The following is a 22,389-nucleotide window of genomic DNA, read 5'->3' on the forward strand; positions in this document are numbered from 1 at the left end:
AAGTGAAGCGAATGCAAAGCTTGACGTGTCACTTTTTATTTAGATAGGTGCGCTACTGCTACCATGAAACAACAAAGAATGCAAGATCAGATGCATCAGCCAGAGGAAACAATATTTGGTTTGCACTCAGCCCCTAGGTATGTATTCAGATGCGATGTTCTGAAGATTTGAACCATTGCGCATAAAATAGTGCGGCAATGTGTATTCTTGCAACATTATATATATATATATATATATATATATATATATATATATATATATATATATATATATATATATATATATATATATACTAAAATGTTAGGCCTAAAGGTAAGACACGGGAAGAGAGCGGTGTGGATCAGGGAACAAACGGGGATAGCTGATATTCTAGTTGACATTAAGCGGAAGAAATGGAGCTGGGCAGGCCATATAATGTGTAGGATAGATAACCGGTGGACTATTAGATGAAGTTAGGAAATTTGCAGGCGCAAGTGGAATCAGCTGGCGCAAGACAGGGGTAATTGGAGATCACAGGGAGAGGCCTTCGTTCTGCAGTGGACATAAATATAGGCTGATGATGATATACTAACAAGGTGCTAACTAATCTGGTCTTCACACGGTCTCTAATATCAATACACTGCACAGTGACTGAGGGGGCTGTGACCACCTGGTTGGCTTGGCGTGGTTTCATTCATGCAGCGTCACTGATGATGATGACTCACTGCGCCACGCTGCACAAGGAAACCTAAAAAATACAACCTTTACACTCATACAGCACTATGCTTGCATGTGATTTTGTTATAACAAGATTCAGCTGTTTAAGAGAATGGTTCAAGCCTTAGCCGCAAGAGCAAAGATAACATGGCACACATTCACTGGCAGCTAAGTACAGGAGCTACTGTGGCTTAGTGAACAGCAAATAAATGAATTTGCTACAAGCTGTAAACTAAAACTATGCTTTCACCACATGCCTTATAACAAGGCTCCACTGCTTTCACAATACACACATCTCCTACCTTTAATTCTCCAGGCACCGACGATATCGCTATGCGCTTTGCTGATGAGCAGACAACCTTGAGGTCCTTGCGAAGGAGCTCATCCAAACACAAGCCTGCAAACATTTTAAGCCACACACTTTGTAACACGGAGGCTTTCAAAGAGTAGCTAAGCACAGCGACAAATGCCGTAGGAGACTATGCAAGATTATTTAGAACATTGCTTCGCATACTGCGAAACACCATTCACTGTAATTTGTAGTCTCGACACTTTTGGATGCAACCAAATTTTTCTGTGCTGTTTATTTCACTACAGAACTAAAAAATCTATGTATATCATTAGAGCCCATCCAAATGCACCATAAATAGAGGAAGCTGAAATGCTTTTCTTTCAAGCTGGCATTGGTGTCAATGACTCCTTCTGTCAGTTTGTGTTGTCTTGTGCTGTGCTTGAAAGGGATGTCAAATTAATTTGAAAAAGGACCCACCTGAAGCCTCCCTTCGATGCACTAGCACCTGCTATCAACTCTCTCACTCACAGCTGTGCGCCACTGTCAGGCAGCCTAGCAACTGATCAACAACCTATGAAGTGCATAACCTTGTCATGTAATACTCTCTAGCAGTTTCTCTCAATTGTGCCTTACTAGAAGCCACAAACAAATGCCACGTGACAACACTCGAGTACTTCCGCTCATTCTTCTCTCTCACCCACTTTCCTAAGCCACGACCAGGCCATCAGTGTACCACTAAGTGGTTTTCACCAGTAGCAACTGTAGCAAGAGAGTATGTATAGAGAAGCATGCAGGTCAACCAGAGGTAGCTCTGGCTGGTTCACAAGATGCCCGCACAATCTTGAATTTGCACACAGTGTTCTCCATTGCAAAGGCTCATACAGTCAAACCTCGATATAATGAAGTCGTACTTGCAGCGAAAAATGTTAAATCGCAAGTTTGGTCAGGTCAAGGTTTGAAAATTTCAGCATTAGAAGTCCTTTCAAAGGTTCCCAGAACATTTCCGGTAGATATTGTCGTGTCACTAAGCCCTTATAAACAAATTATCAAAGAAGATCCGACCATAATAGCGCAATTATGAGCACGAGTGCATGTGTTGCCGATTGCGCCAAGAGCAATGCATCGCCTGGCTCACGACATCCAGGATGTGCGTGTGACACGTCGCGTGGGGCCCGAAACCTTGGACGCCATGGTTGAAAGCGCTTAGTACTCACAGCCACCATCAGATGGTGCATACAAATAAAGAAAAAAAAAAAACTAGTGTAAATATATACAAAGATTCGTCCTCCCAGAGAGAAAAAGAAAGGCCACAGTTTTGCTAGAAAGGCGAAGCACTGAAAGCGATAGTAAAGAGACTACACGAAGTATGGTTCATAGTTTTATCAGCCGTGTTAACTGCAGTAAAAATTCGCTTACTATTTAAATTAACAAGCATTGTGTCATGTGCACACAGGCAAACATGAACACATCTCACTCGATGACCATGAAGCTGTCACAATGCTGTCATGATGAGAGTGCCAGCATTTGGAAACAAATGCTTCGTGCTGCCTCTTGCTTCACCACATCTTAGAAACTTGAGATTACACAACCTCTAACACTAGGCGCACAGGAACACAGTATGCGTCAAGGCACCACCCATCTCGGCTCATTCATCAATCTTTGTACCGGCCGCAGATTACCTCCAAGATATGGTGCCTGGCCTACATAAGCGCTCTGCCATGCGGACAACGGTGCGCGGACATGGCTGGTGTAGAAGAAGAGACATGCGCTCACCTGCCCACTCCAACTTACCATGCCCATTGCTTAATCTGCCCATTTCACTCCGAGCTGCCCCATGGCCTCTGCAAGTTCTTTACCAATCAACAGATAGCACAGCTGTATTTCCTGCATTCCGCACTCCTATGTGTGTGCTTTGAAGAACCCAACTGTACCGTCCGCACAACAGCGTTTTTACCACTCAAGCTTTTGATGTAAAGGATGCATGCAAATGCAGTGGAATTTCATTGATAAGATTCTGCATAATACGTTTATTATATACCATCTTTTTTTTTAATGCGACTATGTTCGGATGACACGTCTTATTTTATGGTTCCCGTGAAGATCGTATCAACGGGATTCAACTCTAATGACTTGTGCCTAAGCCGACATTTCATAGTGTTTACTAGAGTAACTAGCCCTAAAGGATCCAAGTACATCCTTGGAATGGCTGACAACATCGTTAAATTGAAACCTGTCACAAAATTACTTTGTTAAATTGCAAAAAAAGAACAAGGTTTTCAATAGAACTAAGATTGGTAAATGAAAATAGTTCATTACATCACAGATTTCATTACATCGAAGTTTGACTGTATAATACACTCTTATCAGTTCATCATAGTTCATCAAAGTCTATCATACAGGCAGGCCTCATAGACCTCCGAAGCAGCACAGGTACAGCTTTCTGCACTGACCACCTTTGAGAGCACTGGCCCAAGACATTTTGTTCCAACAATGGATGACTGTCCAATCTGTCAAGCATCTAGCGCAGCCCTTGCCTCTCCAGAAAGCAACCTCGTGCAAACTTTCATGAGTTAATTTGCTCACACGTCCAAATCCCATAAAAGAAGATAGTCAAGCTTGTGCTCAAAATACTGTCAACATGCAGAGGTGAATGAAAATGAAAATGTGGCACCCGTCTGCACAACTGCACCTCATTTCCACTCGTAGTAAAAGGCCTTCTTTGGTTTAAACACCTCAAGACTAAAATAGGAGCTTGAAGGACACAACTATAGAATAAATGGTCACAGCCTATGGTGAAACAACTGTATTTACACTATTTACAGTAATTGGATCGAATGCAGTCCATGGCGGACGCTGTCTTTTTTTCAACTTTTTCTTCTTCTCCGTGCGTCCGCGCTCCCGCGTGCCGTGCAGTTGGCTTCTTTTTCTCTTCGAAGAACGGTAAATATTCAATATCCTCCGCACCCTGGAATGGCGCGCAGTTCGAGTCTGTTAGAGCGAAGAAAGTTCAAATGGGTACAGAAGTTGGACGGGTCAGCGTATTACAGAGCCGTTTGGAAGGTTCACCGAACAAGTTCTGATATTTTCATCACGTCCTCGATGTACTTCTTGGATCTGTCCAGTCTTCCATAGTTGCCGTGGTACATTTTCTTCGTAAAGAAGCACAAGATCACCAGCTTTCAGATTGTTCGAAGCTTGGACATTGGCATAGTGTGTCTAAGACGATATTCTCTCCTCCATCTTCTCCAAAAGTGCTCCAGTAACTGCTTACGATGAAGCCACTTTCTTGTGACCGTAGATCTTGGCCTTGAAGTATTGACATCTTCGTTGTGGTAAGGAAGGCTTGTTAGTCGTTTACCTGTTAAGAGATGAGCCGGAGTAAGTATTTCCATTTCTGCTGGTAACGTTGACAAGTAAGTGAGAGGCCTGGAGTTTACTACTGCCTCTACCTCATACAATACCGTCGTAAGCATTGCCTTGCAAAGGATCTTCCGGAGGCTGGTTTTCACAGTTCTAATCAATCTCTCCCAGAAGCCGCCCCACCATGCAGCTCTTTCTGCAATGAACTTCCATTCTATTCTTTTTTTAGAGCTATAGTCTTGTAGCTCTCCACTGAACAATACTCTTGCCAAGGAGGCGATTTCCTTTGACGCTTTCTTGAAAGCCTGCGCGTTGTCCGTGTATATTACGTCAGGCAATCCACGACGCGATAAAAATCACCAAAACGTGAGCAGGAAACTTTCTGCTGACAGTCCGGTGGTTAATTCAAGGTGTACTGCTCTTGTGACGGCACAAGTAAATAGCACTATGTAGACCTTCGACGTACTGTCTTTCATATAGAGAGGTCCAGCAAAATCGAATCCAACCGCTTGAAAGGGATCAGATCGGCGTACTCGTTCACTTGGTAATGGTGCAACAGGTGCGCTGCTAGGCTTTAAGCGCGTCTTGATGCAAGTGTTGCATCCTCTATACATACTGTCAATCCCAATAGGGATTATAACAGGAGGGCAAAAAGAGACAGGGATTTAGTACAAGGCGAAAAAGCAACAAGAAACAAACATGATACAACTAGACGTCCCCCAATCTACAGATGCAAGGCCCTCCCCACTTACTTCCGCGGGGTACCCAAAATTTCTCTCTAAGCTCGGCAAGGGTATCTAGCAGACCATCGTGGAGTGTACGCTTATGGCAGTCGCTTATGACAAGTTTTGCAAGTTGGTGAAGCGGAGGCAACAAAATAGGATGTTTAACTTCTTCTGCTTCCTGTGAGAATTGCAGTCGTCCACTTACACGCAACCTTCCTGCCATGTCGAGAAAAGGATGAAGCATTCTCAGGTCTGAATTGCGATTCAGCTGTAGTTCCTTTTCAAGCTGATTAATTTGCGTGGGGCGCGATCATCGAGTGCAAGTGATGAACCTGCAGGTGCGGAAGCGGCAGTCGTAGAACACCGATTTTGACGGAGTAGCCACTCCCGAGCCTTCAGCTCCCCCAACATTCCTCGCGCAGCATCTTGATAAGTCAACACAGTTTCAAATTCTGCCGCGAACTCGTCCTCGGGGATAGCTTCTTCTAGATCGGCGTTACGCTTGTCCACGTCCTCATTATTTGTGTGTAGTCGTTCGATCAAAGATGAAATCTTTGCACTGTCAGCGCTTTAATCACGGCTTTCGCTTCATTGATGACACGCGTATTCATCTGCCGTCGCGTCGTTCGCTTTTCTTTGAGGACCTTGAGGCGTTTCATCTTGTGTTTCAACAATGTTTGACGTCGCTCACCTTCTCAGATGGACGCCGAGTAGGTGTCTTATCACGACAAAGGCTAACGGCGGATGGTCCAGTTCGGTTGTACCGGCTGGCTTTCGGAGGAGGTTTCCGCTGTCCTTTTGACGTGCTGTCTTCGCTTTCAAAGTTCCCGATGAGCACTCCAGGCGTGTAAAGTCCCAGCGAGCATTCCCGGGGAGTTTCAGCACCAGATTATAAAATAAATGGTCACAGCCTATGGTGAAACACAACTGTATTTACACTATTTACAGTAACTGGATTGAATGGCAGTCCATGGCGGATGCTGCCTTTTTTTTCTACTTTTTCGTCTTCTCCGTGCGTCCGCGCTCCGGTGTGCCGTGCAGTTGCCTTATTTTTCTCTTCGAAGAAGGGTAAATATTCAATAACAACAGCACAAAACCTAAAACGGGGTAGTTCACTTTTGCAAATTGACACAAGTTGAGAATGCAAACTAGTACAGAAATTTTGTGTGCAAGTAGGACTTCATGGAAATGCAGAGCACATTGCCGAGATGCTGCACAGAAAATCAAAATTCGCATTGCAGTGAAGCCACTACTAAACGCCAAATTCACTTCCAAATGTGCTTCACACAGAAAAACTGCATTGCTCTTCAACAGAGTGCATCAGTGAAAATGAAGATCACTAAGCATACAAGGCTATTTCTAGAACTATGCTATGTGCCAACATTTGTGCCGAGCTGATGTTACAGGTTTGCACATTGTTGTACAAGCAAGATTCTTTTCACACTTTTCCAAGGGTTGTAAAGGGGGATGAAGGGGCAGATTACGTGTTCCAAAGCTTGGTTATTTGATCATCAGGAATTCTTCAGCATCGAGCAATGTTCAGAACACATTTTTGCACCTTGCACTACTGTTGCATAACTGCTGCAAGTGGGCATCTAACCTGTAACTAAACACCCAACAGGGCAACATTGCTACCCCTGCGCAACCGTGGCAAGTTGACGTACAAGTCCGGCCATCTTGATAGCGTGCAGATACCCACTGGCAGAAAAGAATAAAGGCCACATATACCCAGCAACTCACCATCAACGCTGGACCTTGCCCTGCACAGTGGCTTGAAGACTTCCTCCTTGCTCAGCTCCGGAAGCAACGCCTGCAACTTGGACACCATTTCCAAGTCCTTGGCTGTCGTTTTCCGTGCAGACTCAGAGAGGCACACTGTGTCCAGAAGGATTGTGCCTGAAAAGGACGCAAGCCCCCTTAATGCAAAGCCATGTAAACAGTCTTCGGTACCAGGTAAATGATGCAACTACTGAACATCTGATGTAGTTTTATGTATTACTTAGGCATTCCTGCCCAGGTGAAAATATCTCGCTAGTTAAATGATTTAACATGCAATTCACAACTTGAACAGCAGGTTATTTCATGTTTTTTCTAATTTATGGTTGTCTTACAATGATATTTTATATTATCCTGCAGAAAGCACTAGCATGTACAATCACGCTCAATATGAGTTGCAGCAATATAAACACCCGCCACCTTTTCAATCACTAACAAAAACTACAAGTGGCATTTTTCTAGTAAACGGGGTGTTACCAGCTATTGAGATGGCATTCAGTTCCACAATTTTTCTTGTCGACACTGCCATGCTGTCTTGGAGCTTCTTGGGTAACGAGATCCCATTTTGCAACTCATATTGAGTGTACATTCTCAGCAAAAATGTACAAAAGGGCAACACAGCTGCTAAAGTAGCCAAGTAGAGTGTAATGCTTACCGTAAAGCAAGAGAGCAACTTGAGGGCTGAAGAGCTCTGGCTTAGAGTGCAAAACTTTCTCAGCTACCAGAGTGCAGCATGATCCAACCATTTCGACTGTCTTGTCACATCTACGAGCCAATGAGGATGAATACAAAAATTTGCAAATTTAACAAACAGAAACAGAGATACATGGCACACCCCCTTCTGTAGTGCTAAACGAGTAAGTACGGTCACGTTAACTGAGGCAGTGTACAACTTTTCAAAAAGGTTTGGAAAGGCTTCTCCGACATTTTTCAGTCTTTCACTGGTCCCTTCAAGTCATCATCTGGTTTTTTCAACAGGCACTAGACAATCTTGTTTTTCAATAGCTGCAGAAATAGCTGTGCTTTTCAGGTCAGCCAATTAAGCATCAGCAATGAATTCCAATTAATAGCGCACAAACAACAAAAAATTTTGAACCTATATCCAGAATAAAAGAGGTAAAGAACCCGTGAAAACGCACGAGAGATGTGATGAAGAAGACTAAGGGACTAACTAGCTGGACAATCGCTGGACCCCAGCCGTGGCCAACCACTGCTGTACGCATGGCAGAGTGCACACGTAGTTTGCGCATGCGCCAAGTGGCCTGCCAACAGGTATATTTCGTCATTGAAGATTCCAGCTAGTCCGGTAGTCCTCTTCATCGGGTCTCTGGTGTGTTTGTGCTGGTTTTCTATCTGTTTTACAATGTACCAACTAGCCCAGTTCACCGCTTTGCTATATACAGAACCTTTAAAAGTCACTTGTGGCAGATATCACAATTGTAGTCCTCGAGCTGGATACCTTATTTGCATTATAAAAACAAATGCATAATCAACTAATAACACAATTTCACTAATTCAATTTTGAACTAATTACCTTTTAGCACATATTACAATTTACAAATCGTAGCCACCGAGTTCGCAAGGCACATCCACTTGGAATGAATTCTCAGGATGATACCAGTTTGAAGATATTCATTCATAAAATGTGCAATGAAATACATTTGCATTCTAGTGATTTGTGCACTTCAATGTGTAAAACAGCATTTTGTAGAAAAACTAAGTGGAACAGCCATTTTTACCACAAGTTTGACGGCAAATATCTCGATGCCAGTGCCTTCTCAGAATTCATTTCAAATAGATATGCCTCGAAAACTCACTGGCTACAACTCGTACATGCTATATGTGCCATAAAGCAATTGGTTAAAACTTGATTAGTAACATTTCTTAATTAGTCAATTATGCATTATGAATTATGATGCAAGCAATAATGTCTGCATCTTCGAGCAATCCAGTTTAATGAATAGAACTGCGCTATCTGCCATGGCAATTTTTTAAAAGTCTACATAGTCTACAAAAAAACACCTGTCATAATCGAAAACATTCAAACATCAGATGCACCAGGATTTCCTTGTCATCAACATTGGGTGATAAATAATATAATCACGCCTGCAACATCTATTCGTATGCTGCAAACTGCAACTAACACAGTGAATGGCTCGCTAGTATGTGGACTTTGATTTCCATCACATGTTACATGTCATTGATAAACACTTCTGCATAAGTAACACATCCATCTTAGATACTATGTTGTATGATATAGAAAAGGTGAAACCAATGTTTAAATTAAATGACGCAATTAAACACAGCGACTAATACTCCCCTACTTTTTAAAGATATAGCACACTTTGTCTACCATTAGAATTAAGCACAAAAGACTAAAGCCAACCAAATCTGTATCTCACCTACAGATAAGAAAATATACTTTTAACATGCTAAACAGTGCTCTGCAACAAAAGCTTTCACGTCTGGCTTATTAAAAAGTAGCACCACATCTGTTCACATTGATATTCTTCCAAACCACCATTTTCATTCATTTCCCGGAAAAGGTTCATTATTATTCAAGAAAATGAAGACTAAGCTTCCCTATTGTATTTGCATACAGAAACATCAGCACCCACATATTGATGTATCATGGATTTCAAAATATTTTCTTACATTTGGGACACCATGAAAAGCTGATTAAGTTGAGCTTTTGGTTCCTTTAAAATGCAATGTGATCCTTAATTATAGACAGGCCCACACAGAGACTGTCATATGACATCAAGGGGCATTGATGTGGGAAATCCAGGAAGGCATCATTACCCATCTTTCGTTCTAGCATCTTTTCTGTCTTACCAATCCTTCCGTGAGGCGATGAGTGGCCATTTTTTCCATTGCAGAAGCATAATTTAGTAATTCAGTTTTACATCATATTTCATCTTAGTGACCCTTCAAAGAAATGAGCAAAAAGACAGATACAAACCTGTGAGATGTTTCCAATCTGTGGTGGTCAATGATCTCCTGGACTGCAGCCTGCAAGTCAGCATCTTCTTTGGGCAAAAGATTGTGATCCACTAGGGTCAGCGACAACTTTGACTGAGCGTGAAGTTTCTGTGAACAAAAAAAAAAAAAAGGGGGGGGTTAGAATAAGACTACATTAAATAATCTTCTTACCTCAGCAAGTCTTCGTTTAACAGATTTTTCACAAACTGTGAATTGAATTCTGGGGTTTTAGATGCCAAAACCACGATTTGATGATTATGAGGCACGCTGTAGTGGGGGACTCTGGATTAATTTTGACTACCAGGGGATCTTTAACGTGCCGCCAATGCATGGAACCCGGGCGGTTTTGCATTCCACCACCATCGAAATGCGGCCGCAATGGCCGGGATTTGATCCCGCAACCCTCGTGCTTAGCAGCGCAACACCATAGCCGCTAAGCCACCACGGCAGGTTTTTCACACACTGTTTACTTGAACACTTCAAAAGTAAATATTTAGAAATTAAGACATAGTGCAAAGGACCACCTCCTCTTTTGCTAGGCTGGGAAAGTACAAGATGGAATTCCCAGCAAAATAGATACATCAAGGTATGCTTGCTGAAGATTGAGTGCAGGGCATTTATGTAGCGCTTTCACTCTGCTTTAATTGCCAGCTGAAGCAGATGTTTAGAAAAGCATATTACTAGAAAAGAAGTTTATTGTTTCTCAGGATAAAAATGTTTACTTCATACTGCAATTTCTTGGTATGAAAAGTACTTGTTTCTGGGGTTTTACATGAATGAAGCACGCCATTAGTATGAAAAGTAAGCTGCGCACACAATATACGAGTATATAGTTAATCCTTAGGAAGCGCTAAACACAGTGTCTCACAGAAAAAAAAAAATGATGTAAAAATTGTATAATACAGGCAGCAAAATTGAAAACTGATTATACGGATGTAGCATATCTATCACAAGTAATCGAAGATTGTGGACCTACATACCTAACCCCAAAATTTGTCCTCTTTTCACTATTATTCTTTCCCAGCATTTACTCTTTTAAATTTAATTTTCGTCTTTTTCTTTATTTCTACCTCAACTATGTTGCTGCCCCTGGAACTCCAACTTATACCAACCAACACAATTAAATCCACTGTCGCTTTCACTTGAGATCACTTTCTCGAGTCGACGCGCGGATAGAACACATACTGAACTAGGAGCCATAAAGCACGACTGAAAAGATGTAGCTCAGTTGTTTGCGACGCCTGGCAGAACGCCAGCCCCACGGAATGCGCGCAGATATCGCTTTATGGTGGGGAAATAGCACAACGGGAACAGGTGAACGCGAACGACGTCCGCCGTGCGGTGGGCGTGACGGCCGGCATTACCTTTAAGTCGATTTCGTCCCGGCAGACAAGAGTGTCGAGAGGAATGTCCACTTGTTCGAAGAAATACGTGATCTCCGTTCGTAGTTTGACGTCCTTCCTCGCAATGTTAAGTACGGGTACGACGAGTAATGTCGCGACCGGCTGAAGCTGAAAGTAAAAACAGGTTTCGTTACGCACACGATATATGCGCTACGCTAAGCCGGCTAAACACACTGGAAGAACCAAGCGCAGCACACAGCAGACCGTGTTCCAATTGAACTACACTTCTTACCTCATGCAGCAGGTACGCGGTGACAATAGCAGCCACGGCGGAATCCAAATCGCAAGCTTCATTTCCGAGCACGACATGCACTTTAGTGAAAGTGTCGAGCTTTTCCTGGAGAGATTACGAAAGTAAATGTTAGTTCGTGACCAATGAAACAGGCACAGATGTTTCGCCGCTAAAGCTCGGCGCAATACTAAAATTTTGCCTGATTATCGACAGCAGGTTTTTAATGAAAAACAGCGAAGAGGTCGTGGGTAGCTCGTGCTTGCCGATCAAACTGGGGCATCGCACGGCAAGCGGACAGCCAGAGAACGAACTGCGCACATTCAATTGACAAAATATTGGCCCAAACCGCGCGCAGCTGTATACGCCAAATAAAATATTTGGGCCAACGCTCCTAGAGAGCACGACAAATAACAGGTAGACGCATGAAGTCAAATGTGCAAATCAGCCGCGAAACGTAAATACAGCTGATCAAGGAAACGCCACATGCAATCGAGCTAACTTACCAAGTTACGTTTACTCTCCAAGAGAAATCGATCCATGTTGTGCGTCGTAAATGTCAAACTGTATCTAACCAAAAGGAAAAAAAGAAAAAGAGAGCCTTAACACGAGCCTAGCATCCGCAGCACCATTGCGAAAAGGTTAAAGAGTCAACTCGCGGCCATTTCCCAATGGAGCAATGCAGCGCGAAACATCGGCCGCGCTAAATACAACCGCTAGGTGTAACGCTGCGCCACAGCCCGTTGATATCGTAACCATAAACTGTTATTCGTGATTTAAGCCCAAGCATGCATAAAATGTTCGCTAGTTCTCTAAATCGTGACGTACTTGGCTCTCAAGGAGCAGTGGAATTCTCTAAAAGCGCAGAAGGTTGGGAACTATTTCTTTACGCCGCAACACGGGGCATCGGTAGTCGCTTTGAATAGAAGCGCGGCAACCAGCTGCACCGTTACTTGCATTAAACTTGAAATCGCGGTCCTGGCTGCTATCAATACTCTAGATAAGCTCAAATTTGACGAAAACGTGCGCTGTTTCCAAGACGTACCTTTTATTTCTCGGGGAAAATAATAGCAGTCAAGTTCTGTATAAATCGCGGTCAGTCGGGCAACGTTTTCTAAAACAAAAGTTCTGGCACATAAGTGTTCTACGTATGTTGCGCGCACCATCATAACTGGTGTCACACGTACCACTTTTGATCGAGATCAAGACCGATCCGGATCGAAATTCTCGACTGCGATTGGCTCCCTCGTGCAGCTGGCGCAAAGGAGCCAATCACGACCGAGAAATTCGATCCGAATCTAACTTGATCGCGATCAAAAGTGCGCCGTGCGACACCCGTACTCTTGTACAACGGTTTCTTTTTTAAAACCATTTTAGCAATTAACTTTGAAAGATGGCTTAAAGTTACCAATTAAAATTTCACAAAGGAATCGCAGTCCATATTCCGAGTGTGATGCTTGCTATGTCCACATTTTTACATACAGATCATACACTAGCATTAATGACTTCGCACTACTGCTTTAAGGTTTAATTGCTTCAAGTCACCTTATTTCAGGCTGTCCACAGACCTGAATCGAAAGGAGGGTCACGCAAATGTCAGTTTTATGGCATGTTTATTGACAAGGTAATGCAACAATGTGAATGACAAGAATACAATGGTAATGCATGGCTGCAAGAAGACCCAAGTCCATGGTGTCAGCCTATTCTGTCTTGGCTTTCGAGGAGGACGATGCTGTTTCCCCTGACAACCTGCAAAGTTGCACAATGCAGGCCACTTGTTAGAACCAAAGCCAAAACTCTGCACAATGGGAATACTTACCACCATACCAATGTTGTGTTTCTCTCCTCCCTTTGTTTCCTCAACAGTCTCATCGAGGACGAGGTTCATGAACGGATCAAAACCACGCAGGATCCCGGTGACGACACGACTCCCATTGAGCCTCACTACAGGTGAAGAACAAACAATGTACTTCACACCAAATTCATTCACTTGATAAAAAGACTACGCTAGTTCATGAATTTATAATAGACAGTTTCCGAAAAACATGTCTGTCTGTTTTTTATAATACGGCAAACAGCGCCAGAATGAGACTAAGACAGGACAAACAGATGACAGGGGCACTGACCGTCTCAAATGATTAACCCCACCACTCCCACATGGCCATGATTCCCCCGTTACAAATGTAAGCATTTCTTCATGTGGGTGCTTTTTGCTTTTTCAAAGATTTTTCGCCTATACAATCTTTCACCAACGCACAATAAATTTTAGGTGAAAGTCCGCGCCCATGTCATCTACTTGTCTTGTTCTTGGACAGTTTACCGTATTGTGTTATTATACCAACAAGTCCGGTTAACAATTCTGAAGAACCTTAGTTTTTAGCAAGGTAAAAGGGCAGAGGGACTTCCACACCTAGTGGTAGGCTGCAACTGGCACAAAGCAAAATAAAGGAAAAATAATTTAATCTTGGGGCTTAAAGTCCCAAACAAACGATCTGGTTATGAGAGGCAGCGAAATAAATTTTACACCCTTGAGTTCTCCCACGTTCACCCAGAACATTGTACATGAGTGTTTTCATGACTCGAATGTGGCTGCTCCTGCTTAAGTCAGCAAAGAGTTGCGACCTAATGGCATTAAACACTGACACAGCACAGCTCATAAACGTGCGTCAAGACCCCAACAAATATAAAGACAAAAATTCCGGTAGAACCTATTTCACGACGAATGTAGACGTTAATGTGATTAGCACTGAAGCAACGCAGCGACACACCGTATTGCCAACGCCGAAACATGTCATGCATGAGGCATACATGAAGCCGGGCTCCTCTCTCGCGCTATCAAGCGGCAGTGACGCAATGTCTGGTGTGGCGAATATGAATTCAGACAAGATTGTTTGAATATATATGGCACAGGTTTGATACCCGTCCAGCACTGGACAAATTTTAAAGGACCTTTTTTGTCATTGAAGAGCAGCACATGCCCAGTCATTCACATTGGTTTAACGGTTGGTTTCAAATCCGCTCCCTCAGCACAGCAGCCCCATGTTCTACCCATTAGACCATGGACCACCAAGGACTACGAGTGACCCAAGTTAGCAGGAAACCGGTTACAAATCCACCGATAAAATAGCTACCAGGAAGTGCATGCAGTATCCTAAGACTGGTAATCATATTAAAAGAAAACAACTGAAGTTTGGAACCTGTACTTGCACTGTAGATGAGAAATAGAGATCTTGAGGCAAGTTTGAACTGTGGCTTACACATTCCAAGTGCATGCATTATATTCATAGTCACCACATGGCTCATGTATGACTTAGAAGAGTTTTTGCTTGTCCACACACATATTATGCCCTTTACGGAATAATGGGTTACAGGATCAAAATGTGAGCAGACAGGTTGATGGCACAAGTTTCACCAGAGAAGACAAAGAGATAATATTGCAGCAGCCAACCACATTCTACTTAGCTGCTGGTGCAAATCGTCGGCAGCCACGTGATCTCGACGGTCAGTTCTTATCTTCCATTGATCAGAATACCCATTCAAACAAGAACATTTCTAATGCGTTATAGCTTGTAGTTGGACAAAGCGTCACAAGCTGTCGCTACCAGTGTTGTTACTGCTTAAGCCCCTGCAACCACGTGCAACCTGGTCAGCAGAAATGTGTATGAAGGGGGCTTTGCTTACTGCCATCCACATCTCCGGAAACCAGGTACCCTGTAAAGGGTATTATACATATGGACAAGGCAAAGCTATTTAATACCTTTACATATCTACACATTTTTTTATGGGAGGACCACATTGCAATGATGCTGAAATTTATTTTGAATATTTGCCAATCAAGTAGAGATTATAGCAAGAGGGCACTTACAAAATAAGTGCAATAATTGACTTGAAGTTCAATAATAGACTGGTTTGGTTGTCAAAGATGATTTGGAAGACAGAAGGATTTGATGAAAGCCACAAATAAAAGGCGAAATATTGTTGGTCGAATAGCCAGCAGAACCAGCTATTGAAATTTCTGGCAGTTTATTCGACTGGGAAAAGTTGGTAGTGAAGTTACAAGAAATGCCTACAAAACAGGGCAGATCATCACAATGGTTATCCTGTTTATCCTTGATTTGTACATAAATTATCCTGTTCGTGGCCCTGATTAGGTAATTTCTCATACAAGAACATTCAGGTGTTTTAGTCCACCCCCCCCCCCCCCCCTTGGCAATGTTTTCCCATTTTTCTTTTTTTCATGCCTATAAAGCTCCTGCTTTGCCCAGGGGGCGCTACGAAAATGGTGCTAAAGAGCGCCCTCTGCCCTGGGCTGGGTAGTACCAACACCCACCGTAGTACACCGTTCAAGAAATAAGCGGCGAAGTTTAAGCGCAGTGTCAATCGCAAGTGAAACGAGTTGTGTACGAAGTTGAACTTCAGGTAAGGTTTCCACGCTGCTAGATTTAAGCACACAAAAACGAGGAAATACTTCCAATACATGAATTCACAGCAGCGATAAGCAGACATTACGTGTACGGAGCTGCTCGAGCGCACGACGGTACACGCCACCCCAGCAGTGGTCTTTCAGCACGCCACGATGTATGAACTGCTTGAGTGCACGACAAGCAAGACGCTCCAGCGCGCTTCCTGTAATCTTTGTTGACTACATGCCGCTAAACATGTAGTCAAGTCTGCACTGAAGTAGCTACCATCAGTCCCTTTAGCAACTGATAAATAACTGATGCAATGTATATGAGCTCGCAGTAACATATGTGCTAATCGCACTGCAGCACGAACTTGTGCGCTGCTCGCTTGATGCAACTTTTAATGACAGCACTCGAACATCGATGTGCTGTAATCAATACTGCCTTGCTGCGCTGCCTTAACGTGTTGGCTTGAGGTCAAGGATGAGCACATTTAACTCTCGAACCTGTGCTGCTCGTAGTTGTGTAGTCAAGTTATCCAGCGCGCCCGATGCTCCACTATGTGAGGCCTTGAAGAAAAATGGTAGAATCTGATATTTGCTCGTGGCAGCCCACAACGCAGCAGTAACAACAGTGACGCTTTTTTGAGGCTGAGCTAGGCCTCTCAGTCGGATCAGCGTCACCAATTCCTTCTGCTTCGAGTATTACGTCCCACAGCATACAGAGTGTCCGTTTTCGTAAAAGTAGGCTACGGCCAGCTCACAGAGTGGTCTGTGACAAGCGACGAGCCTTTTCGCACTCACAACAAGACTGAAAAAAATGGGAATCGATGCAAAACTCAGGCTAGAAGCGTGCCTCGCTACAGCCAGGGCTCACTACTACCCAACCTGGTACTACCCAGCCAACTTTTCTTGCCGCCACCAGGCGCAGCTACTATACCTCAAACTCCAGCGCAAGAGGCCTATGGCATTGTATTATCATGCACTGGCTTTAAAAAAAATTAAATTATGGGGTTTTACGTGCCAAAACCACGATCTGATTATGAGGCACGCCGCAGTGGGGGACTCTGGAAATTTGGACCACCTGGGGTTCTGTAACGTGAACCTAAATCTAAGTACACGGGTGTTTTCGCATTTCGCCCCCATCGAGAGGCAGCCGCTGTGGCCGGGGTTCGATCCCGCGACCTCGTGCTCAGCAGCCCAACACCATAGCCACTGAGGCTGACTGAGCAACCACGACGGGTCATGCACTGGCTTTAGTAGAGGGCGCTATACGCGCTCTCGGAGCCAATAACGGCGGGGTCAGTTGCCGATCGGAGAAAACGTATATGGAGGGGCTTCTGTCGAGATAATCGATCATGCAGCCTCTCCACAACTTCATACAGGTAGTAAGAATTTCTCAACCCAAACACACCATCATCATTAAAAAAATAATATGGAAAATTAGTAATTAAAAGTCTCCTTTGATTGTGATCTTACAATGCAATTTGTTCGCACCGACTGGTGTCTTGTGCCAAATGACGGCAATTTAGACATTTCATGCAAATTAACAAATGAAGTTGCGGTGTGGCAAACCGCTTGCACGGTGGGATGTCACAAGAGGTATGCCTGTGTAGTGACAGAACTCGCACTTTCCAAGAGACGACAAAGTTAGTGAACTTACGCGACAGCTTCTTGTCCATGTACCTGAAATGAAAGAGAAATTTAGCATAAAAAATTACAACAAAACTCACGCATAAACTAGACAAGATATGAATAGCTTAGGTCTAATTAGCAGAAAAGTAAGCACACATCGGCGAACGCGACCTGCTGCCGGCGTACCACAGACAAAGCCGCCGGCGCAGTTATAAATGACAGATGCAACTTACTTCTTCAGCTCTGGAGGATGCGCCTTGCTCATTTTGCTTTACTGCGCCTGGAATAACTACACGAAAATTTTTGCAGCCGACGAATTTAACAAACTCAACAACCACGCCGCTTTCTAACATAGAATAAAGAACCAATCACGCTAACAACGCAAGGCGAGCGCTTACCCACGGTGACTAGCACAAAAGAATAAAACCGCGGTGTCGCCGAGTTTATCCGACCATAGTTTATCTAATTCATCTCGATTCCTTTTCATCCACCATTTAGAAAGGCTTTCTAATTTTGAAGTATACTTCACTTATGTTATAAAATGTTTTCTGGTTTTTCTCTCGACTTTTTTCTCCTCGACTTGACTTCAATTTTACATGTAAGCCTTATTTAGCCAATCTGAATCTGCATGCGTGATCAACGCCGCGATGCGTCGCTAGCGTCGCACTGTCTGTTGTGTGGCGGCTGGTACGGTGTTCTCTGCGGTTGCGGACGATGTCCGAAACTGGGGACGTCCGTCGTTAAGGTTATCTAAACGTATTATTTTTCGCTCAAAACTGATGCTATGGCCACTCAAGAAATCACGAAAGATGTTTGGTCAATCGTTGAGCAGCACATAATGTTTCACGAGGTATGTTTCGCATTACTCGGCGTCCTTGGGCCGTATTCTGAAACGTTCCACTTCGGCGAAATTTCTTTTTCGCTTTCAGGCGCGTGATGATTGGCTGTTTTAGCAAAATTGGATGAACTGATCGGATGGTTGAGCCCGACTTCATTCAATTTTGCTCAACCAGCCAATCAGCGCGCGCCTGAAAGCGAAAAAAGAAATTTCGCTCAAGTGGAACGTTTCAGAATACGACCCCTTGTTGCTTGTAGTACTCCGTACTAATTAGAATGAAATTTATTACAGGCCGGTGAATCCATAAACCGAGAGAGGTTTAATGCTGTTGTCAACTTGCTGCAACAAAAACAACTAGCTTCTGTCCTGACACCTTGGTTTTTGTACGAGTATGAGAAGCAACTACGACGAGACATCATCCCGAGGTTCTGGGCCAGCTTCAAATCCGCGGCGAAGTCGAACCTAAAGGACACCAGGGTCAGTGTACACTCTACATTGTACGCATTACTCAAGTTTCGCTTGTAATTCACTCTCTGTTCTGACATGGATACGACCGCTCATTCTAGGTCGCTTTTAGAAGAGCTGTCACCGAATTGCATACAACGATAGAAAAGTGCCAGTCGAGTGCCCAGTTCATCGCCTCCACTCAAACGAGTCAGGGTGGCAGTGAGGTGACAGAAGCCAACGTAGTTTCTCAAAGCTCAATCTTAGACTTGGTGTACGACAGCCTGCAAGCAGCGTTGAAGATGTCCGTGCCGCCCGAATTCAACCAAGTCTTGCTAAAGTTTTACTCCGCTGCATTCCGGGCATTTCATCGTGTAGCAGGTAAGGGTTGTACAAACGTAGCATTGCTCTGTGTTCTTTTTTTTTTTTTTTTCGCTGGGCTTGTTGCTTCAATAGCGGTTTGGTTAGATCACCAAGTGATCGCCAAGGTTTCAGTCCACCTAAAGATTGATGGTCCAGTATTGCATATATATGCTCATCTCTGTATTTCAATCAGTACCTTACTTTGGATAGACTAACGATCGAAGCTTGGAAAGCCGTGAGTCGCCAGCAGTTGCAAGAACTTCTATGCTGTGCTTTCCAGAATGTTCTAAATGTGTTTGTCGAAACAGGCTTAGTGTGCATCTTCTTTGTACATTGCCCATGCGAAGCTAATAGAGGTGTGGAAATTACTCAAAATTTCGAATAAAAATAGTCTTTCCATTGAGCGCTTGTTCTGTTCAGTCTCGTCTGTGTCTTTATTGCAGTTTTTTAATTTTATGTAAAGTCTTTCCTATTTTATAATATAATTCATTATTTGGAATTGCCGAATATCAACGTCTTTGTGCAGAAATACCGATGCAATGGAGACAGTTTTGAATTAATGTGCTGCAAGAGAGCAGTAGTTGTTGAGCAGAGGCTCCAGTCTCTGGGAGTGAACGCACTGTTTAGATAACTGCTGTTCAATAATTTTAAGTCATTCAATGGAAATGCCTAGCTTTTAGGCGGCCGATTGATCACTTATTCGGACTTAAAATAATGTGCGGCAAAGTAGTCACACTTATCTCCATCAACGATCATAACACTCTGCGGGGATCTGGTGATGTGCTACTCTCTTGTCTCAGTGCTGTCATTGCTGTGGTGCACCAGATAACTGTTGTTTATCATTTACATGCTCCTCGGTTGACCAGATGTCTAGTTGCTAACATCATTACATGTGTGTAATAAATAATGTAAATAAGCCTTTTTTACCTAGCTGACCCCATGTGAACTTGTATTTCACCTTGTTTAGAAATGAGAAAATGCTCAATTTGATTAGAAATTTTCACTATTCGAACACTCCTAGAAGCAATATTGCACCTTGTAATGGTTGTGACTGCCGGGCAGTCAGTTAACCGCACAAAGTCATAATGTAAAGGTTGTAATGTAAAGATGTGTCAACTTAAAGCTTCTGTTCATGGCTGGTTCATGGTTCGAAGCAATTCATCGCTGATGCCTACCTAGACCACTTTTTGACAGGGCATGTACAACATTTGCAGATATTAAAGCAAAATTCTGACAAACTCCAGCTCACTTTTTGTTGAAGGATAATATATAAAAACATTTGGGATTACTTCTTAACCCCTTAAAGGGGCCCCTCACCAGGTCTGGCCATATTGAGCTGACAAGCGCAATGCATACAATGCGTGCTAAATATCGTGTCTGCTAAGGATTACATTGCTACGCGACACGGAAAGAGCTGAAATTTCAAACCAAATAACGTTTGCCCTTCTCCTCGCGGGCGCCATGCTCTCATCCGGAGAGGGGACGTACATGCGCAAGTGCGCCTACGTCACATGTCTATTCTATGACGGCACTCATAGTGACTTGTGACTGCGAGAATTATTCAAGGCAACAGCAGTTATTTGTTCAATCTGTTGCTTCAATAGACAATGTTTAGAGAAATTATAGAACATACAAACTGAATGCCTGCATGTTTTTGTTTTACTTAGCACCGCAGCAAGAGAGATGTACAGTCGCTATGAAAAGTTTGGGGACCACGGCACCAGCAAAAAATTAAAATATATTCAAGTGCAGCTTCGCGGCCTGGAATTGGTTTAATGCATTGTATTGGCCAAACATGCGCGTGTAGGATTGTGCCCCTGATTTCAGCCGGAATGTCCAGGCTGCGAAACAAAAATAAAAAATTGCGGCACCTTTGGTCCGTAAACTTTTGATCGCGACTGTACTTCCGTTTCGTCTGCTTGTACCCACATCGTACAATCGTGCGTGCAGACAACGAAACTGTCATTTTCTACCGTGTTCCAGTGCACGATCATGCTCTGTGATTCGCTTGTGTCTGCCTCAGTGTTCGTGTAGCACTGACTTATATCGCTAGTCAGGTGTTCTCGTGCACAACGCGGAAAATTGTGTGCTGTGCGAAACGAAACAGAAGCAACAGCTCACGCGCGACACCGTCAACGGAAGTGCACCATGCAGCAAAATAAGCGAGGGAAAAAAAACAAGAAGGCGGGGCTCGTTACATATGCATAACGCGCGCCTCGAGCTCCGGTATGGGAGAACGCAGGGAAGGAATTTCGCTTGCGGAGGCTAGACAGGGCAAGGGGAGAGAGTATCCAAGTTGGCGGTGAAGCTCGCCTGCTGAAATCGTGGGTTCGCAGCACTGAAATATTTCTATCTCGGCTATTAATGAACCAATTTAAACAATTCTTGCGGTAGAACGCTCCCTAGAGGGCACATAAGTTCCAGAGTATAACCACATTTTTTTATGTGGCTTGGTGAGAGGCCCTTTAAGGGCTTTTTTTTTTAATTTACTGTAATGGCTTTTTTTTATTCACGTGACATACTTATAAACAGAAATGTGTCTGCCATTAGTGTGGAAAATAAATTCAATGAAAGGTTGATGATATCAGGGCAATTCAGAAAGTAATCTCCCCAAGCCCACTACTTTGCCAGTAGTACTGTAAACATTTCGAACTCTTTATCATTAATGCACTGATGTTTAAGCTATAGAATGTCACTTGCCTCACCTTCCTATCTCTTCTCGTTCCAGAGTAATCGAGTAATCTATGGCATCCAGCGGTGACGTCCAGTTGAAACAGCAGGCTGTAATTGAATTTCTGACTGCGGAAGGTTGTGTGCCCATCAACATTCATCGACGTCAGCACTGTGCAGAGGTGGGCAAGGACTGCGAAAGACCAAAATCCAGCCACATCAAACCTCCACACAACCCACAACCTTCTACAGTCAGAAATTCAATTACAGCTCACTGTTTCAACCGGACGTCACCACTGGATGCTATGGATTGCTCGATTACTCTGGAACGACAAGAGATAGGAAGGTAAGGCAAGTGACATTTGTGGGGGTCTTCCCCAACCCGTAGCGCGTATAATCGCAGCTATGTAGGGTTCAGGCGAATAAGGCAACAAGCGAGGCAACTCAACAATGTTTATTGCTGTGGGCAATAAAACACTTGCAGAGGGAAGTCCGCTCTGCATAATAAGTAATAAATAGGCTTGCCCCGTTGCATGTAGAAGTCACGCAAATGAGGTCACTCACGGGTTGCGGG

At 43.6% G+C, this 22,389-nt stretch overlaps 3 protein-coding genes across 9 annotated transcripts in view; 1 reads left to right on the plus strand and 2 right to left on the minus strand.

The window, feature by feature from the left end:
* The window catches only part of LOC119455817 (exopolyphosphatase PRUNE1-like), a 52,984-nt gene extending 40,829 nt beyond the window's left edge, over positions 1 to 12,155 (minus strand). For 4 of the 6 annotated variants that reach the window (XM_037717291.1, XM_049669334.1, XM_049669333.1 and 1 more), the window contains exons 1-7: positions 11,970 to 12,155; positions 11,467 to 11,571; positions 11,196 to 11,342; positions 9,812 to 9,939; positions 7,505 to 7,614; positions 6,814 to 6,969; positions 999 to 1,093 (exon numbers count right to left, since the gene is read on the minus strand). In XM_037717291.1, the coding sequence (XP_037573219.1) occupies positions 999 to 1,093; positions 6,814 to 6,969; positions 7,505 to 7,614; positions 9,812 to 9,939; positions 11,196 to 11,342; positions 11,467 to 11,571; positions 11,970 to 12,005 (777 nt within the window). In that variant the 5' untranslated portion in view covers positions 12,006 to 12,155. The remainder of the gene's footprint in view (positions 1 to 998; positions 1,094 to 6,813; positions 6,970 to 7,504; positions 7,615 to 9,811; positions 9,940 to 11,195; positions 11,343 to 11,466; positions 11,572 to 11,969) is intronic. The other 2 variants (XM_037717292.2, XM_049669337.1) reach the window with 2 other exon arrangements.
* Positions 12,156 to 13,059: 904 nt separating this feature from the next.
* Positions 13,060 to 17,846, minus strand: LOC119455823 (probable small nuclear ribonucleoprotein G). The gene is made up of 4 exons (XM_037717300.2): positions 17,734 to 17,846; positions 17,529 to 17,551; positions 13,283 to 13,407; positions 13,060 to 13,212 (listed from the first exon to the last, which is right to left on the minus strand). The coding sequence occupies exons 1-4, from the start codon at positions 17,763 to 17,765 to the stop codon at positions 13,159 to 13,161; spliced, it is 234 nt and encodes a 77-aa protein (XP_037573228.1). The 5' UTR covers positions 17,766 to 17,846; the 3' UTR covers positions 13,060 to 13,158.
* A 300-nt stretch (positions 17,847 to 18,146) lies between these two features.
* LOC119455824 (anaphase-promoting complex subunit 2) overlaps positions 18,147 to 22,389 on the plus strand; it is a 29,510-nt gene continuing 25,267 nt past the window's right edge. For both annotated transcript variants that reach the window (XM_037717301.2, XM_037717302.2), the window contains exons 1-3: positions 18,147 to 18,350; positions 18,630 to 18,815; positions 18,905 to 19,163. In XM_037717301.2, the coding sequence (XP_037573229.1) occupies positions 18,285 to 18,350; positions 18,630 to 18,815; positions 18,905 to 19,163 (511 nt within the window). In that variant the 5' untranslated portion in view covers positions 18,147 to 18,284. The remainder of the gene's footprint in view (positions 18,351 to 18,629; positions 18,816 to 18,904; positions 19,164 to 22,389) is intronic.

Source organism: Dermacentor silvarum, chromosome 6 (assembly GCF_013339745.2).
Source record: "Dermacentor silvarum isolate Dsil-2018 chromosome 6, BIME_Dsil_1.4, whole genome shotgun sequence".
In the NCBI taxonomy this organism is placed as follows: Eukaryota; Metazoa; Arthropoda; class Arachnida; order Ixodida; family Ixodidae; genus Dermacentor; species Dermacentor silvarum.

What these genes read in the sequence shown, in the direction of transcription:
- LOC119455823 (XM_037717300.2), bottom strand. Translation starts at nt 17,765, where the DNA reads ATGAGCAAGGCGCATCCTCCAGAGCTGAAGAA. An exon ending in CATCCTCCAGAGCTGAAGAA is followed by an intron (nt 17,552 to 17,733) that starts GTAAGTTGCATC and finishes CTTTCATTTCAG; the next exon opens with GTACATGGACAAGAAGCTGT. An exon ending in AACACAACATTGGTATGGTG is followed by an intron (nt 13,213 to 13,282) that starts GTAAGTATTCCC and finishes GCAACTTTGCAG; the next exon opens with GTTGTCAGGGGAAACAGCAT.